The sequence below is a fragment of the Ambystoma mexicanum genome, chromosome 3p (genome assembly GCF_040938575.1).
Source record: "Ambystoma mexicanum isolate Mex_15411 chromosome 3p, UKY_AmexF1_1, whole genome shotgun sequence".
NCBI classification, from domain to species: Eukaryota; Metazoa; Chordata; class Amphibia; order Caudata; family Ambystomatidae; genus Ambystoma; species Ambystoma mexicanum.
The window spans coordinates 351,613,620-351,632,815 of record NC_090925.1 but is presented as its reverse complement, the minus strand read 5'-3'; the positions used below and the strand labels follow the sequence as shown (position 1 = coordinate 351,632,815).

At 48.5% G+C, this 19,196-nt stretch overlaps 1 protein-coding gene across 4 annotated transcripts in view; it reads left to right on the top strand.

Moving 5' to 3' along the window:
- The window catches only part of BCL2L1 (BCL2 like 1), a 542,774-nt gene extending 532,469 nt beyond the window's left edge, over positions 1 to 10,305 (top strand). For all 4 annotated transcript variants that reach the window (XM_069650982.1, XM_069650983.1, XM_069650981.1 and 1 more), the window contains exon 3: positions 9,353 to 10,305. In XM_069650982.1, the coding sequence (XP_069507083.1) occupies positions 9,353 to 9,490 (138 nt within the window). In that variant the 3' untranslated portion in view covers positions 9,491 to 10,305. The remainder of the gene's footprint in view (positions 1 to 9,352) is intronic.
- Positions 10,306 to 19,196: the final 8,891 nt, after the last annotated feature.

The following is a 19,196-nucleotide window of genomic DNA, read 5'->3' as shown; positions in this document are numbered from 1 at the left end:
ATGGTAAGATAGTTCAGATCTTGGTGTTATAGGCAGAGCGTTCCAGCTTTTGGTTGCTAATACCGGGAAGCTGATCCTCCAGCTCTTTGCAGGTTTAACCTGGGGATTTTGAGGCAATGTGTCTGAGCAGATCTAGTGGGGTGAATTGGTATGTAGCGTGAAAGACTATTGGACAGATATTTAGGGGCCAGAATCGCGAGACGCTTGTGTGTAAGTGACAGGGTTTTGAGTGTGATTCTTTGCTCGACGGGTAGCCAGTTCAGATTACCTCTGATTTGAGAGATGTGTTGTGATCTTGGAATGTTCAATGCTCACCTGATGACATTATTTAGTATGTCTTCCATCTTATTTAGGTTCCGTTGGATGGTTCCTAGATATAGTGCGTTACAATAGTAGAGTTTTGACATGACTCTGGCTACTTGGATGCAATTTTCAGTAGTGATGAATGGTCTACAGGCGGTCATTAGTTTGCAGGTGTACGCTGCAGAGGATGCAATTGCATTGGTTTGTCGTGTTAAAGTGAGAGCCGAGCCGATGTAGATACCTAGGGTTTTTACATCCTTAGAGATTTTGGTTGTATTCTCCTTCAAATTTGAAGGAGGTACATTGTTCATCTAGTTTAAGGTTTGCTGGGGTTCCTGGAAGTAGCAACTCTTGTCTTATCTTCGTTGACAGAGTCCATGCTTGACCATACAGGCTTGGATATGATGATGATGATGATGATGTAGATGTCATTTCGTTTTTTTGCTGTCGGTAGCATAATCTTCAGTGATGGGGATGAGTATTTGTGTGTCATCAGCGTAATTAGTATAGATGACACCCAAATAATCATGGTCATCAAATAGAGGTTTTGTGAACACATATAGTGTAGGGAACACTCTGCAAGTGACAGGTGATGGTTCTGCAGAGGCCGTTGGTGCAAAGACCCTCATGGAATCTGTTGTTGAGACTGGATCCAGGCGTTGGCTTTGTCTGAGAAGTGCGCAGCGGACGTTAGATGGTTGCAGAGAATTTTGTGGTATACTAGGTCGAATGCTGCTGACGGATCTAGAAGGAGGAGAAGAGCAAGTTTGTCTTTGTCTTTTAGGGCTTGAATTTGAGTCTTAAGGTCGATCAGAGCTGTTTCAGTCCCGTGTCTGGGTCTGAACCCTGATTGTCTGAGACCAAGAAGGTTGTTTGAATCTAGATGTTGAATCTTCAGATATCCTGCTTGATCCAGTATTTTCGAAAGAAAGGCTACTGTGGTAATGGGTCTATAGTTTGAGGGGTTATTAGGATCTAGGGTTGTGTTTTTATTTAAATTTTTTTTTTTTGTTTTTTTTTTTTTTTTTTTTTTTAGTAGGAGTACCCAGGCATCCTTTAGGTTGTTGGGTACAATGCTAGAGTTGAATGATGCGTTGATAAGGGATGTGATGAACGGGGCAAGTTCCTTAACTGTCTCCTTTTAATGATAGGGGCAGGGCAAATATCTCCCTGGCATTTGGAGGGTTTTAATTTTGAAATTATGTCCTCGACCTCTCATAGAAAGGGAGGAGAAATTTAATTGGTTTTGGGTATTCGCACCTGGTCTAGGGAGCGTGGGAATGGATGCTGCATTAGTAATGCTGAGTTTTTTAGATTCTATTTTACTTTGAAGCATTGAGATTTTATCTTGTAGTGCCTTCTGCATATTAGTTCACCAAGAGATGTCTTTGGTGCAAGTGTCAGGTGGTGGTGCAGGGGATTCTAGCTCTTTGAGAATGTTTGAGTTCCTTGGTGATAGATTTCGCTTTGGGGATGCGGTCGTTATAATTGTCTCTTTTGGCCTGGACAATAGCTGTTTTATAGTTGCGGGAAGTTAGCAAAATGTTATCCTTGTTGGTTGCTGAGGGGAGACTTTTCCAGAGGGCTTCTGCATTTCTTTTGAGTTTCCTTAGGGATCTGAGGTTCGGGTGAACCATGAGTTTTGATGCGCACAAGGTTTGAATTTGCGCAATTTCAATGGTGCTGTGGTGTTGATGGCATTGAGTAATGTGCGATTATAAAGGTCAACTGTGTCAGTGGGGTCAGTGAGTGTCATAGGGGAGTTGATGATTGGCTGTAGTAGGGATAAAGGTTTCTCCATTGTTATATTACGTTTGTTTCTGGTGCTCATTGGTGGGGCGATATTCTGTTGGTTAGGCTGATTACCTTCCTTAATGGTGAAGGAGATCAGGTGATGCTCTGACCATGCACATGGTGTGTTGGACAGGATATTTATGTTGCAGTTGATGTCTGCTAACCAGTCTAAGATTCTGCCTTTAGTTATCCAGTTCCACTCACAGCCCCACCCTCCTTTGGGTAAGAATTACCCTTCCGCCCCTCCCCCCACACCCCTCTCTTACCCCAACCCATCGCCACTAAGTCGTAGAAAGAAAATGCGTCCAAAAAATGTCTACCATGTCGGCAGCCTGATTTTCCTTTTGGGGAAGTAAACGTTCAGACTCTGCACATTGAAACAGTAGTCAAATATTTACCATATTGCCTTAAAGGAGTGTGATTCCATCGCCTCAAGAGGAGGACATACTTTGTTTATGTCAAGGCTAAGGCCCTCCATTTTGGTTAGACAACAGTATGGCCCCCATTCCGAGTTTGGAGGTAGCCATGGCGCTATTAGCGCCATGGCTGCCTCCAAAATCGCTCCGACTCCGGCCTGGTGAAGGAAGTAATTACCGGTCCAGTCCGAGGTCGGCAGGACCGGTAATTCCCCATTCACCAGGCCCATTCCCCATTCCCATTTGAGCCCCCATAGGGCTCAATGGGAATGGGGAAGGTGCAAATAACAGTACCGCAATTTGCGGTACCGTTATTTGCTCCCTGGTCCCTTTGCAGCTCCCGCTAAGGCCGCCTGGTAAAACCAGGCGGCCTTAACGGGACCCGCAAAGGGTGCCCAGTATCACTTTGCGCCCACCTTGTAATGAGGGCCAGTATTTCTTCCCTGTCAAAGGCCCCAGTATAGCCAACAACGGTGAGGTGCTATCCGGGACTCTAATGGTCAAAGTCTAGTACTTTCGACCAAAGTCTTTTTGTCAGTTAGCAAAATCCTTTGAATAAAAGATGCCTTTTTTTGTTGCAACATTTAAGTGAAGCAGCGTCCCAATTTTAATGTAAATGTTTGGGAGTAACAGTACACCCCATGCATAACTGAGATTAAGCATTGGTTAGTATCCTTGGGGCAAAATGCCACGATGCAAAAAAGATTTACCAGAAAAGAGAAACTCTGTTCTCCCTTGCAATACTTTTTTCAATACCTGGCAAAGTCCATTACTGTCGCTTTGTAAGGATGTATATGCCAAGAGAGCTTGTTTCTTTTGAGTATATAATGTTAAACAAGCCATGTGGTGAATCAAAGGGCCGGTTATTGCCAGCTTCCTCCGTGCAGGAAGCAGTTCCTGATATGTAGGTACCTCCAGAAACCTAGTCTATCAAGCCCAAGCTTAGTGCTTTTCTGGTGGGGATTTTAAGTCCATTCCAAAATAATTGACCCAATATCCTGAGACCTTGAGCATGCCTCCCCAGCCAGTGGAATTGCTTCCCACCTATCCATACTATACAGTTAAAGTATATGGGTGCTGTGGAGGTGTATCCTGTTGATATGCCCTCTTTTATGTATTTTGTGCTGCACTTTCCACGAGTGCCTCAGCAATGTGTTGTGCTTTTGTAATGAGTGATCAGATCTAAAAGAAATTATGGATGAAGGAATGTAGTTTATGTATCTAGACCACCCACATGGGACTTCCTAACCTACAATGTTTCTCCTGGTCAACAATGCCAGCTACAAGGCCCAGAAAGAAAGTTACATTTGGGAGGCAGACCCTCACTTCACCCTACCCCTTTTGCTTTCTTTGCACATGGTCTCGAACTTGATTTTGGGTTTGCTACCTTACCAGAGATGAAAGGAGCATACTTGTCATATTTGGGAGACACTTTTAACTTCGTGAGCAGCTGCAGGTGAGTGCGCAGGGCCAACGAGCCTCCTGGGCCTGGCTACACCCCATTTCGCCTTGAGAATGCCTGCGGAGATGAGACCTGCTCCCCCTGCAGTCCCCATCCTCGATTTCCTCTTCCCTCCCTCTTCCCGCCTCCCGACCGCCCCCGACCCTGTGATTGGCTGCCCCGATTGGCCCCTCTTCCCCATATCTTGAATCCTCCCTGGGAAGCCCCCTACCCGACAGCCCCTGCGGTGAAGGGCACCAAGGCCAAGGGCGGCACCGACATTGGCGTCTCCACGTTGTGTCTGCAGGTGTCAGCAGGGGAAGCCAGTGAAGCCAGCAGTCAACAGACACCAAAAAAAACTGAGTGTGGCATGGGTGAGGAGTAGAGCACTTCAAAACACTGCAACAACACATAAGCCGGAGCAACAGCACACACAGACTGACACCGATCCAATGCCCGCACCAAAGCCCAGCACCCAGTGTATACTGATTTGAAGCTGCCAACAGAACACCACTTCTCTCACTATCCTACTCCCTCTTCACCTTACTAACCCAACCCACCTTATCGTTTACAGATCTGCCAGAGCACCTGGGGACCAATTCCGTTTGTGACGGTGTGCGGTACAAAGACCTTTTAACATTTAACTTAAAAACAACACTAATGCAAACCGGCCAAGTGCACTTATCTTCCTGGATCTTTCCACATTATTCGAAAAGATCTCTATTGAAATTCTGCCGAAAAGACTGATGGACATTGGGTTAGAGGGAATGGTACAGTATGTTAGATTACGTAATTTCTCGTTGTTGAGATGAATTTCTGAACTCTGACCTGGTGGGCAAAGGTTTAGGAGGCCAGCCTAGTTTCTTGGAACAGGGGTAACCTTCTGGACAAGCCAGACCAATAAAGGTAGCATTGGCAGAGGTCAAGATTCGGTCTCGGGAGGCGTGAGGGTGACTGAAAGACCTCAATGAGCACACAGAATAAAGGACACTTACAAATCACTCCCAGTCAGGTGTAGATAAAATAAAAATACATATACATTTATTCCAAGGCCTTTGAGTTTCAACATACAAATCAAATCACAGTAATACTTATTAAGCCAACACAATCCTATCTAAATACATATGTACAAGACCAATGGGGTCTAAAGAGTTAATGCACGAAATGGGTCGACAACCTAAAAGGGCAAGGAAACGGGCAGTGCAAATAGTATTTAGTCCCTTCTGCATCCAACACACTCCTAACTAAGAAGCGGTCCAATCCCTAAGAAGAGTGGAGACTAATGCTAAAATGTACATGCAATGCAAGCAGTAGTTCAAATGGGCAAAACTGGGTCTCTTCAAGGGTCTGTAGCAACTCGGGAAGGTGGGTGAGGTGATGAATAGGTTCCCACTATTCGAGGAGGGTCTCCACTGAGGGCAGAGTCGATTCCAAGAGTTGGGAATAGCTTAGAAATGGTGCGTAAAAATGGATGGAGGCGCTAGGGGCCACCGGTTAGGGTTGAGATTACTCACTGACCCCCGGCACACGCCGCACCAAACTTCGGCAGTCGAGTCCACTTGGTTGCAGGTTCAAGTGCAGCAATTTGACGGCTCTGCAGCTTTCAGCGGCGAAGATACAGTGATGATTCCCAAACGGGATAGTGGCGATTTCTCCGCTCTTGGTGGATGGATCAGGCCAGTTTCATTGCAGCAGGCTTCGGGGGCAAGAGGGGCACAAATGCAGCGCACCTGCAAAGTTCGTCACCACGGCTGGGCGACACAGTAACCGTGTACTCCGATTCTGGTGCACTCGTCTCACTGCAGACCTGGGAACGCCAATTGTATGAAATTTGTTGTGCGTGTGCCGTGAACACAGCTTGCGATATACCAAGTTTCGACGGCCTCCAACAGCGGTGGAATCAGAGCAAAGAGTCTGCGTAAGCTGGTCAGCCCATTGGTTGGCCCAGGGACACTTCCGAGGAGGCTTACTTGCAGGTTTTGATTAAGGTGCCGAGAATAGTTGGTCCCACTATTCTATTGGTTCGAAGCGTCTTCGCAGACCTTCTAGGACAACCAGATGCTGAGGGGTCCCATGGGACGACATCGGGCTCAGGTTGACAAACCTTCCAGCGGTTCCTCGACTCTGCTTCTTAGTTTCAGGATACTTGGATCCTATCCTTAGTTCAGTGAGAAATCCAAAGATCGACATGGTATGGGTGTTTGGGGCCTACTCTTCTCCAGAATCTCCTTTGTGCCAAAACGAAGAGGACCCAATGGGAGATCTGGTCACATACAGTCATACCATACGTGGACCAATCGCGGACCACGGTCGTCCCAGGCATTCACAGCACTCCAGACTCTCTGGCACCCAGGATGTGTATTGGAACCAGACGTTCCAGCCCACATCCTCGAGGCACACACGAGGCATGCGAAGCCTGTGAAAGCTTGGTGTTTCGTGGGAAAATGCAAGCCCAAATAAGGACGGACCCGGGTCGGCTCGACCTGGGTAAGGGGCAAGATGGGCAAAGGACAGGACAAAGAACCTTGTGGCATGGCCATTTTGGAGCCAGGCCACCTATTCATGCCAGGTAATCTCGGTTTACCTGGCAGGAAAGGGTTGAGAATATGCGAAATAAGCGGCCACCATCCCTGTCCAAGGCACCAAAAAATCCTTAGACAGTATCTAGGGCCTTTGGAAATGTCTAAAAGACCCAAGTGTACTGTACTGGAAGGTACATTGTACACTTGTTACTTGTTGCAAAAAAGTTGCAAAATTGGTAAGGACTAAGGGAAACAGTCTCCCAGTACTGACTGTCTTAAGGGCATGTCAGTTTCCCGATAAGAAGTAAGCAAAAAGGCCAGAGGAGTGCAGCAGAAGGCTGGCCCCCTCTGGTAAAGTCAGACTATGGTGTTAAACGTCAGCAAAAAGGGGGGGGTGCACAACTGGAGGGAAAATTACACATGAAATGGAAATCTTTCCTAGCACTCGTGGACGAGATGGGGACCACACACAGGACCTTTTTTAAAGTTCCACCCCTGTGACATCAATTGTAGGGTGCACACCCCCCCATTCCCCCACTGCCCCCCCAAGGATTCAGCTACATCACTCTTAAACATCTACAAAGATCACCCTGTTTTAACTCACTAGGCCCTGTGCTTCAACTACAGACTATACCCAAATAATCACCACAATTGCCAACACTTCTTGGCTCCTCCCTTGTGCTGGTTGACTCGTAGATGATGGCACCTACTCAAATGTATGCCAACTGAAATGGAAGTGATTATTTTTGGTTCAAGGGGTTTGGAGTTTGGTGTCGGGACGTTCGGTCCCCTGCGCACACGTTCAGTTTGATGCAAGTGTCTTGCCTGCAGCCTGGCACATGGTTTGTCTTGGAACACAACTACAGGGTTCCCGAGGGGTTTGGTACTGGGTGGGGTGACACAACCTTGTATAGTGTTGACGCTGGCAGTTATTGCTGGGCCATTGTTTGGAACTCTTGGTACTTTAGATTGGTGTTGAACACGGTACTTTAATTATCTGATACAACAGAGCAAGTGAGGCATCTGGTGCAAAAGAGCTGTGAAACACAAAAGCCGACGCACGTTTCGACCGTAGCTTTTATCAAGGCAAGGAAGTTTGTTGAGCGGGCTCCAAGTGGAGTGGAAGGCAGGTCACCCTATAGGGTGATGGGTTGAGGCTCGTTCAGCTTATCTGTGTCTGGTAGTGGGAGTCCAATCCGTCTGGTTCCAGTTTATTTTTGGTGCCACAACGGTCCTAACCTCTGTTCCATGGCCTGAAGAATTAAGAACCTACCTACGGCTCTCTGTAACGATCCTAAACCGCAGACTCCTCCTGGACTCCTCCTTGCACTCTAAACTCAGGTAAAACTGATTGTAAAAATCGGCACACAGTTCCATACCTGACCTTGGACACAGAACCATAGTAGTTTTTTCATTCAAAAAGGCCAGACTTGAGACTGTCAGCAGCTTCTACCGATATGACGTTCGTTCGTTCGTTTATTTATTGATGCCAGTTTTGGCTGAAAAAACTCAGCAAAAAATTTGGGGGGGGGGGTAGTTGGGTTTGGATATAAGGGGTGTTTTTTCTTTCTTTTTTTTTCCCTTCTCTTTTTCGCTTGCGCTCTAGCTTAATCTCTTCTCCCCTTCCCACTCCCCCTGCCACCACACCCGCTGCAGACTCTCCTACTTTCAATATAGCAAGGTGCTAGCAGTGCCATTGCCCGCAGATGCTGTGTAGTACGGGTTCTTATGAGCCTGAATTTCTTTCCTTTGCTTTGCTCATACCCATAAGTCATGTGTCCATGCGCCTAAGAGCCCATGTTGTCTGTAGTTGCCGGCAATCACGCAAGACACACAGATGTCATTCACCTCTCGGACTATTTGATTGCTCTGGATGCACTGCATTGCAAATCTTCCGACTTCAGATGCTGACAAAGAAATGGCAAAGAATTTCTCTCTTCAAGGAACAGTGATGCAATGTCACAAGTTGTTTTCTTCACTGCATCTCCGTATTGGGCAACATCCAGTTTTGTACACCAAGTGCATGCTACAACATGGAAAAGTACTGCGTAGAGATTCGTTTTACTTTCCATTACACTCAATGCATGTCCATGTTAAAACCATTCCAGTTCAAGCTAACTTACAATTGAAATGCTAAACTTAGAAAGACAATTTTCTTATGTAAATGGTACTGGATACAACCACCTTAATTTAAAAGCACGTTTGTCTTTTTTTAAATACTTTCTACAATATTAAGTTGACTTTAAAAAAAAAAAAAAAAAAATTAATTCACCACCACAATTCAAAAACCTCAATTTGTAAATAGCCTTCCAGGCCTTGGAAGGGCTCATTATTGCTAAGGATAATGAGCCTTCCCCAGTGCTTTAAGTGGGAGGCAGAATCGAGGTGGCGGATGGGGTGTTGTGGGTGGTCGGTGCAGTGCTCTATGTACGGGGGAGTGGGTTACCCATTTGTACATGGGCCATACCCCCTAACTATAGCCCCTTACCTCCTTGGGAAAGGGGGCCTTTAGTCGCTGTGATATATATTAGTGGTTTCCTACTGTCCTCTGTTTTGTTGCCACCTATCCTGGTTGGGCGAATGACTATTAAAGTAGGGGGGGGGGGAGCGTTCTTTGGAACTTGTTTTTGCAAATGCTGAAACGTTTAACGTGGAGCCTGGTTATTGGTATGGGCTAAAATGCATTGTTTTAGATATGGAACTGTGTATCCAGTCCTAGCCAGTTGGGAGGGGGGGGGGGGGCAGGAAAGGGAGTGGGGGGGGGGAGGGTCTGCTCACTACCCGTACTAGTGATCACCTGTTCATTGTTTGGTCTCCTTCCGCTTGTGCCACTATGTAATGTGTGGTCTAAACTGCTCCTTTCCCTTGGTTCACAGGAAGCCTTTGTGAAAATGTATGGCAATGACGCAGCAGCAGACAGCCGAAGGAGCCAGGAGCGCCTTGGCAAGTGGCTCCTGACTGGGGTCACTGTGGCCGGGGCGATCCTGCTGGGCACGTACCTGACTCGCAGATAGACCTGGCTTGCCTGTCGTCATGGATGGGAGTACGTACTCTGGATCAAGCACTTGGAATGGCTGCAAAGGCTGGGCCTGACACACACGTAGTCTAAAGCGTGACGAATCCACAGCTGGGAGAGTTAACCAAACCAATAGAAAATAAATGTTAATCTTGAACTGATTTGCAATGCTTGTTCTGTAGCTCTAAAATCTTCTCCTACGTTATGTGTGATGTGCTGTAAAGAGTTGGAAAAATGAGTCATCCTTTAGGGGGTCTGTAATGTTCATCGTAAGTGAAGAATGATTTGTCATCTCGGGGGTGAGGGCCGAGTGGGCTCTGCTGTTTCTGCTTTGCGGCAGTTGGTTCAAAGCGTTGTGGTAGAGTTTCAGCTGCTACGGGGGTTATTGCCTCCCGCTGCCAGAATTCTCTCCCCCTCCCCACCCCTTCCAGGTAGCTTGCAGGCCCTCCTTTGCATGTACAGAGTGGGGAGTGGCGCAGCTTACCTTAGTGCTATGCAAATGTTGACTGACCTCTTGCCTCTGGCGAAAAGTCCAGTGGTTCCATCACCAAGTCCTACAGAATTATCTGGCTCCACAGATTTCCCCTATAGACTAGTCCGCCTCTGCTCCTTACCTAGGCTGTGGTAGAAGGGAATTCACTATGGTCCTACAAACCAAGGGATCGGGTGAGGGGGCCTCACAAGTTCTTGGGAGGAGGTGGGTTAACATTCTGCTCAAATTCACCGACCGGCATTGAAGGAAAGGCACTGGCTCTGTAGAGGTTTTTGTGAAGGTAACCGTCCTATGTACCAATAAACTCTTTCCTGAAATTCCTCCTAGGGTCTTGTGTGCTTTCCTACGCTTTGCCCTCACTGCTCACAGATGTGTGTTTTGCTGTCAGTTACGCATTGTTTCCAGGCTGAATCTGGAGGATTGATGATTTTTCCTGGGCCTGTGTAGCTGCTCTGTGCATTATGAACCGCCCAGGACCTCCTGTTTTGGTGGCAGAAACTTAACTTGTACACCTTTTCTATGCAGCAAGAACCATTGTTCAGCACTAACTGTTCAATACGGTAAGCACCATAAACTTTCCTGCAGTCGCCCTTACTCCGGGTCCTTGATACATTTTGGAACATGTTTTAAGAACGAGACCACATTAATGGGCAACCCTAAAAAATATTGGAGTACAAACATGCGTGCCCCATCCAGACCACTTGACTAATGGCCAGACCATCACTACTGCAGCCACTTCTGCCTGCTAAATGAAATTATACCCGTTTTTTGCCTGGCGCTTGTGCATATCTTTTCACTAGGGATCTCTGTGTCCCACCTCCTTCAATGCCAGACCTTTCCTCTGGCTGCAGCTTCCGTACGTTTCCTGCGATCCTGCACATGCAATAAGATACCTGATTGAATTGGCTTCAGCTCACCTGCAGGACAGAAATGTTTGGTCAGTAAACCGTGACAGCAGCTCTATGTACCTTGGTACCGGATTGTTTCCTTGAGGTCTCCACATAGCCATAAAACACCTGTGCATGCACCCCCATGTCTTTTTCAGCCTAAAATCTGTGCTCCTTTTTCCCAGTTAACCCAGCAAACCTATGGAGAATAGTCACTAGGTTTGCTATTTTATTTCCTTGTACAGGGGTGTTCACCAAGGTGCTCACCAGGCCTACATCCAGTTCTTGGCGTCGACTAATCCTCTGCAGTGCAATATTGACATTTTACCATAGGGGCACCCACGATTAAGCTTGCATTTACACCTGGAGTTAGGTCGGGGGTGGAGGGGGAATTCAGTTAAAAACTTGAATTGCTAACAACATGCTTGTGTCACGGCATACAATGGATCAAAACTGGGTCCATTTACTTGGCATTAAGGGGCTCTGCTCAGTCATGTGACTGATTACTTTTTGTTTTGACAATTAAAGGAATAGTTCTCTCGAAAGAAATTCTCTCAAAAATGTTATTGTCCCGATCGTTCGCATGTATTTTTAAGCATACTGTAATCCATCTTCAAATTCTTTCCTATGTATCTTACCATAGTTTTCCTCACTTTTACACAAGGGGGGGTGGGGGGCGGGAACAACGGGTTGGGCGCCGCCATCTTGTGCTAATCTTATCCATTGGTGCATCGCCCTAAATTCAAGTGCCCTCGCAGCATGAATACAGATCGTCCGCCTCTCAAACTGACATCACTAAACGGTATGCTCCACCTATTTTCAAAACGTTCGTGGCAGGGACGTAATTTGACCAAAGTGGTAGTGGAAGTGACATCACATGACCCTTGACCTCTATCACAGGAAGTGATGTCATTTGACCCCACCCCTAAGTGATATCACGGGAAGTAATGGAACCCGACCTTTCACCTCTTGAAAAACCAGGAAGTGGCATCACATAGCATTGTTCCTAAGTACTCTACGAAAAATATGGTTTACGATATCACTATAATGTGATATACATTTCATACAAAAATGGATCGCCATATGTATCATTCGGATCAGTGTGTATAGGACCATATTACCAAATTACTGTGAATGCAAGCAGACATCCATGGTCAAATGGTAATGATTGTAGCACTTAGGCTTAAGCGATTTATACAGAACACATATACATAAAATATCACCCAACCTGTGTTGGTACTCCTTTATCGACCTCAGGCTGAGTTGAGATGTTTAAGAACAGACTAAATCGGTGACTCACCCCCTGAAGTGTACCTGAAATAAACCTTTAATGAGCCTATCAATTATTGTATAGAATTCCAGAAAGACAAATGATTTATAAGTCATATTCTTTCTTATTTGGGATCACTGCTGAAAGGACTTGTGGAACCCTGGTGTGTTTTAAAATGCCTGAACAAGAAAGCCAGCCACTCCAGAAGCAAAGAGCCACATGGTGCTGGCCACAGGAGCTTGCACTTAAAAAATAAAAAAATAAATAGAAAAAAGTTTGCGTATTTTGCACAAATTGACCCAAGTAATAGATGGGCCGCCCTCGCTGCAACTGAATGTATGAGCATAAGAATTGCCACTGTTAATTTTTTAAAGGCTTTGAACATGGAATGAATTTGGTGCTATACTATCTGTTTAGTAAGACAAACTTGTTAGTAGACATTTTATCATATCATGAAATATTCTATTAATATTTTTTTGCCAAATTGTTTAATCGGCTGATATTTTGTAGATGTATCTTTTTTACTATTATTGTTTGTTTATGAAATTCTTTTCTATGTTAAAAAAAAAAAAATTGAAAAAGTTGATATAAATTCAGCTATATTCAATAAATAAATAATAATAGAAAAAAGTTACTTTTTTCCAGATGTAGCAAGGGAGACCACAGGGGTAGCAAGGGAGAGCTCAGGGGTCGCATTTGCGACCCCTGGCACCCCATCATGATGTTCGTGGTCAGCATAGCCAAACGTTCCCCATCATCACCCACACCATAATGTTACTTAGCGCAGAACCAGGAGATAAACGCACACGTCTTCTCACAGCGTGTAACTTTTCTGTCTTGCATAAATAGGAGAGCAAAACAATAAAAGCTCAATAGTCTGCAATGCAACAAGTGCTTTTATATTTCAAAGAACGCTCACAAGAGAATATTAAGTCCACAAAATGAGCGATCTGTTTTTTGCCATACAAGTTATAGCTAGCAAACATTGCATGCTTTGAATGTGGTTTATAACATCCTCATGATACGGTGACCGCAACATTGTATAAAAAATGTGATAATATGCTTGCAATTCGCCGTGATACCTTCGGGTCTGGGCGAGTAATAAATGTAATAAATAATGATAATCAATCCATGTACTCTAATTCTTGTGGGTACATATGTTACACCAGCAAAACCTTCAAATGATGCAGCTGGTGTTCAGTTTGTGCGAAGATATGGATTGTTTGCACCTTCAAGCGCAATGCTTTCGTGTCGTCATGTTTTCACAACAGAAACAATGATGGGTTGCTCCTTATTCCTATAAGGGCAAATTGCTCCCTGTCGGTCGTCCCACATAACCGCGATCAAATAAAGACCGTTGACGATTATCCGCCAATGTTGGTTGAAGAATCCATCCGCCGGTAGCTGAAAACTATGGCATAAGCAGAACAGTACAATATAGCTGTGTAGAAAACAGAATAAAATAATTTCTGATGCTTGTGAATCTGCTTAAAATCACATGATGTGCATATAGTCCGACATCTAGTGGTAACCGCAAGTATTGCATCTTGTCTTTCGAGGATCGAAAGGGGATGTCGACACAGGCGTGCCTGTAACACTATCCCTAACGTGACTTGTAGTTTACCCAAAATCCCTCACGCATCGCGGTCCTCAGATTGTTTTTTTTTTTTTTTTCCGCCCAGCTAGCTGGTCAACTTATGCGGAGCTCTTACAAATTCCTAAATTATATTCTTTTCTGACTTCTGGTCGTTTATATATTATTCATCTCCTCTTCGATTACTTCTCAACCACTGCTGAAGACAGCGGAAGAACAGACTTTGACGGCTGGCGCTCCGGTCGACTGTCGACTGCGTGGTCGGGCCTTCTGGCTGGCCTATACAGTAGGGAGAGTGGGGACTGGGGATCTCTATTCTTTATCAAGAATGTCTCCCCTCTCATTTTGTCCCTTTGATTTTGCCGTCGCTTTAATACACCCGAACTATGGACCAGACACCATTAAAATGTTGTCCTTCCTGTAAAGGCAAGTACCCCCGGAAGGACATGCACTGGAGGTGCAATAAGTGTCTCCCTCGCGATCACTACAAGGCGTCCTGTGTCGGTGTTGTCTCTTGCATCCTAAGATGATCAAGGAGCGGTGGGTGGCCTACGCCATGATGCAGGCCGAGGATCGCTCCCCCATCGCCGCAGTCGCCGACAGTGATGAGGAGGTAAGTGACAGCTGTGGCTCCGATACAGATGCCATCGACCTCTCATCGGAGCGATCGCGCTCCGAAACGTCCGTCCCCGGCCCCCCACCAGGCAGGACGCTAGTTCTAATATGGGGAATGTACACACTGGTGACGGGGACGCACCCGCTACTCCTAGTAGCAAGCACACAACCCCTGGTACAGGCTCGACTGATTTGTTAAAAAGTCCAAGGCGCCAACCGGTACGGCGAGCTCCCCGACGGCAACCGCCGGTCCGTGCAGTCGGCAGCCCTCCCCTCAACCACGTAAGTGACATGCGTCTGGGCACTCTACAGACAAGGGCACCAGCACCAATAGTCACAAGGCCGTAGACACAAAGTTCCGACTATGTCGTAATCTACGGTGAAGCCGCTTGAAAAGCCTAAACCCCTCCCGGAGGCGCCGAACATCGCAAGAGTCTCGCACGCAGCCAGTAAACCCAAGGACAAGTCGAAAGACACATCCACATGCTGGGAAAGGCAGGATGACTATTCTGAGGGTCCCCAGCCTTTATCCAGAACACTCAGTAAAATCTGTGCATTCTAGGCAGGTAGATCCCACTGACCAGGCCCTAGATTGGGGGGGGGGGGGGGTGAGACGCCAGTGGACAACCCACCAAGGCCGTCGCCTACTCATATCCTGGATCCTGATGCCATATGCATGTATCCTACCTCCTCCCTACCTCTGCGTCGGGCATCTCCTACAGATGACCAGATGGCGTTTTAATGCCATTCTGAAAAAAGCAGCCGAACATTTCCAGATAGCCACGCAAGAAGCGGTGTAAGACTCCGATTTCGTGGAGGATATTCTAAAGGAGAAGCCTCTTGCCAGCCAGGCTATCCCTTTACTTAACTCCATTAAAAGGCGCATCGCTCCTTTCTTACTAACACCTTCACAGACCAGGGCTTAGACCCCACGGGTTGAGAAACCTTTTCGCACCTCCCCTACTGACCCTCTCTATATTCGGGGACAAGCCACCCCAGATTCTCTCGTGGTAGCTACAACAAAAGGGCAGGGGTGCCTTTTGTCCACAGGGGAGGCAGCGCCGGACAAAGAATGCGAAAAAGCGGTATGCCTTAGGGAAGCAAATCACTACTGCAGCAGAATATTACACCCGCATTGCCAACAATAACACGCTGTTGGCCAGCTATTGTGATGTTCAATGGAACCTGCTATAGGAGGGCCTGCAGGAGGTCCCTGAAACGGTGCGTTCTCGCCAGCATACAATTGTGTCGGAGGGTATACAAGTAAACCATAACATCCTTAAAAACACATTAGATGCGGCGTAGACCGCAGGGAGAACCCTGGTCCATGGTACCCTTTTGAAATGACACGCCTGGTTAAAGAACTCGGGGTTCAAACCGGAGACACAAGCGTCTCATCAACAAACCGGTGGACAATTCTAACCTGTTTGGCAAAGCTGTAGATGAGGCACTAGAAACTGCCAAGAAAGAATACGAGGCTTTGAAATCTTTGAACCAGATCACTCAAAGGCCCTTTCAACAGAGAGGGGAGAAGTTCTCGCCGCTCTTTTCGCGGACAGTCCTATTCTTGTTCCCCACATAACCAATATAGTACGGGTAACACATGGTCCTCAGGACAAGGGTCTGCTGTCTCAAATCAGTATCCCCCTAAAGGACAACGCTGTGGAAAAGGAAGGGGTTGCAATGGCACCCCTAGAGGCTCTCAGCCTCCAATCGGAAATGACTCTCAGATCTGGGTCCCCTCCCATGCCTCCCTGGTCGGGGGATGTATAACATCATTCTTACATGCATGGGAGGGGATTACCACAGACCAGTGGGTGCTCAAGACCATCACCCATGATTATTGCAGCAAGTTCAGCCGGCTACCTCGATTCAGACCACTGAAGTCCAGGTGTGTAACACCGGAACACCTCAGAATCCTGCTACAAGAGTTTGAGATACTGCAGGAAAAGGGCGCAATCGAAGTCATCCCGTTCTACAGGTAAACCAGTGTATTTCCTTGTACCCGAAAAGGATCTCACCATGCGCCCTGTGCTAGACTTGTGCCCAGCGAACACATTTGTCAAACCACAAAAGATTTGGATGGTAACACAGCAAGAGGTAATCCCTCTGCTTCTCCAGCATGGGGTCTGGCATGGATTCACATGCTCATGAATATTCCCCGTCGTCAAGCCGGGAATCCTCGGTATAGAAAAAATCAGTATCAGTTTCGTTTCTGATCTTTCTCAGTAGTAACCAATCACTGGTCTCTGGGTCATACTGCCCCCAGCCAATGACTGCCCTCTCCCTAAGCCCCGCCTCTGGCAGCCATCCTCAGATTTTTACCGCACGTTCAAGTGTTGGGAGTCCTCGTGCTTAGCTCTCGAGCTTTTGCTGCGTTTTCGTGCTTTTTTCAGGAGATTTTTCTCATTTTTTCGGTTAAATAGAGCCTCAAGCTCCACCGTTTCTACTTCCGATCAACGGGGATCCGTTTCGGAGTTTCTACGCCCTTCAAGGGTGAAGATTTCGTCGAGTTACGCTTTTGGAGGATTCCAGAAGTTCTGAGGCCTACCCCGGACATGGCCCAGGAGAAGGGGAGCTAGACGCCCGGGAAGCTGTTCAGGACCTGCCCTGGATGCCAGCTTCAGAATGTTTTCAAGGAGGACGAGCATTCGTTATGCCTCTACTGTCTCCATGAGGACAAGACGCACAAGGAAAAGGACTGCGCATTTTGTGGGAACATGTCGGAGCGGACCATGAAGGATCGCCACCTCCGTCTCGCCAACTGGTTGGAAGGTAAGAGCCCGCCAGACGAGAAGTCCGAGCGGTCTTCTAAGTCCTGTGAGGGTGCTCCCGCGACGGGGGCCCAACAAAAGGCTAAGCACCGTGAGTCCGCGGGCACCGGGAGCGCCGAACGGTCGGGCTCCTTGGCTGCCAGGCAGGGCGCATCCTCCCCGGCACCATCGACCACGAGCCAACGCTCTGGCTTGGGTAAGAGGAAGTCCGAGAACCCGGCGAAGCTTCTGGAGAGGCCCCAGTCGATCTCGAAGATTCCGGCAGAGGGGGAGCGAGGCTCAGACCCTCCCCCCCCAAGGTGAAGGCACCAGGCGTACAGAAGGTGACGTTGGCCTTAATTCACCCTGCTAAGACCTCGATGGAGGATGTCGCCGAGGCCCTGGCTCAGCCTGTGGAGGCTACACCAGTGGAGGCGCCCTCAGGTACCAGAGTCTCCCTGCCACCGCGGAGGGAGTCATCTTTCAGGCCCATCGAGAAGACCCCCACAAAGTCCTCGTTGGAAAGGGTGGGGGAGGGGTTGGTGGCCGTCGTGGATACGGACATGACCTCTGAAGAGGAGCTCATCCAAGTCGTGGAGGAGGCCCAGCCCATCGGGAGGGATCCCGACTAGGGCGACGACGAGGGCAACGGTGACGCAGACGAGGCTCCTCAAGAGCCCTCGCTCCCGTCGTTTCCGGCGCCGCAGGGCACCTCGGCGGCCATTTTGTCAGCCATCCAGTCCTTATGCTCGGAGATGAGGACTAGGTTGCCCCTTCCCCTGACGGAGGTACCTGAGCCAGACTCGACGGGGAACCGGAGCCAGGACCTTCGGAGAGCCCACCTCTTAAGAGGAGGAGGACGCATCCTAGGCCTCCTCTCCGGCCTCTGCGGCCTTCTCTGCCTTCCCCCCAGTCCACTACCCACGGGGATGATACAGGCATGGACACAACTACGACGTGTCCCCTGTCGCCCCCTGCCCGGGCGTCCCCACCCGACGAGATTTGATCCTTCCATGCTAAGATTTCCAGGGCATCCGAGCTCTTCCAGCTCTGCCCCGAAGAAAAGAAGGAAGGGTTCCTTTACCAACGGCGCAAGGCTAAAAGGAAGACGGTCCTCGCCGTACCGCTTCTTGATGACATCTGGGATGAGGGGCTCGCCCTCCTCAAGAACCCTGCCACGGCGCCTGCGAAGAGGGACCGGTACGAGAAGAAGTACCGGGTCCCCGACGCTGCCCCCTTGTGCCTTAGGGCGCAACCTACCCCGGATTCGGTCGTTTCGTCGGCGGCCAAGAAGAAAGTGGGGGGAGGGCATCGGCCTCGACTTCAACCTCCCCGCCGGACGGCGAGGGTAGGAAGCTGGATGCAATGGGACGACGGGGTCATCTCATCTGCAGCGACGACCATCAAGGCGGCCAACGCCCTGGCCATCGTAGCCCGCTACGACAGGGAGTTATGGTTCAAGGTCGCCCCTCTGTTGGATTTCCTTCCGGACGCCAAGAGGACTGAGGCCCTGGAAATCTTACAGGAAGGTGAGATTGCCTCGGACCATGCCATTATGGTGGCTACGGACATCGCCAACACCGGTTTCTGCCAGTTGGGCAACAGCGTTTGCCTGAGACGACGAGGATAGCTCAAGGCGACGGATGTCCGGCAGGACATGCAGACCAAGGTTTTGGACATGCCCTTCGATGGGAACAACCTTTATGGCAAGGCGGTTGATGAGTCCCTTCAGGCGATCAAGACGGACACGGAGACGGCCTGTGCCCTGGGTGTGCTCCAACAGCGACGGCCGTCCTTTCGGAGCTCCGGAGGCAGACAGGGTGCCTCCAAGGGAGCCGGCAGCAGCTCCTCTACGTACCATCAAGCAGCAAGATCTTCGTCGCAGGAAGCCTACAGGGGACGCGGCAAGTCGGGTGGATCCCGCCGTCGTCGCCAAGGTGGTCAAGGAGGCAAAGAGGCCTCCAAGCAAGATTGAACCGACCGTCGGGTCGGGCCCCCGCCGAAGCACCCCGGTGGGAGGCCGGCTGACGAAGTTCGTCGGGAGTCCATCTCCACCGACCGTTGGGTGCTGGACGCCCTGGCCCTGGGGCAC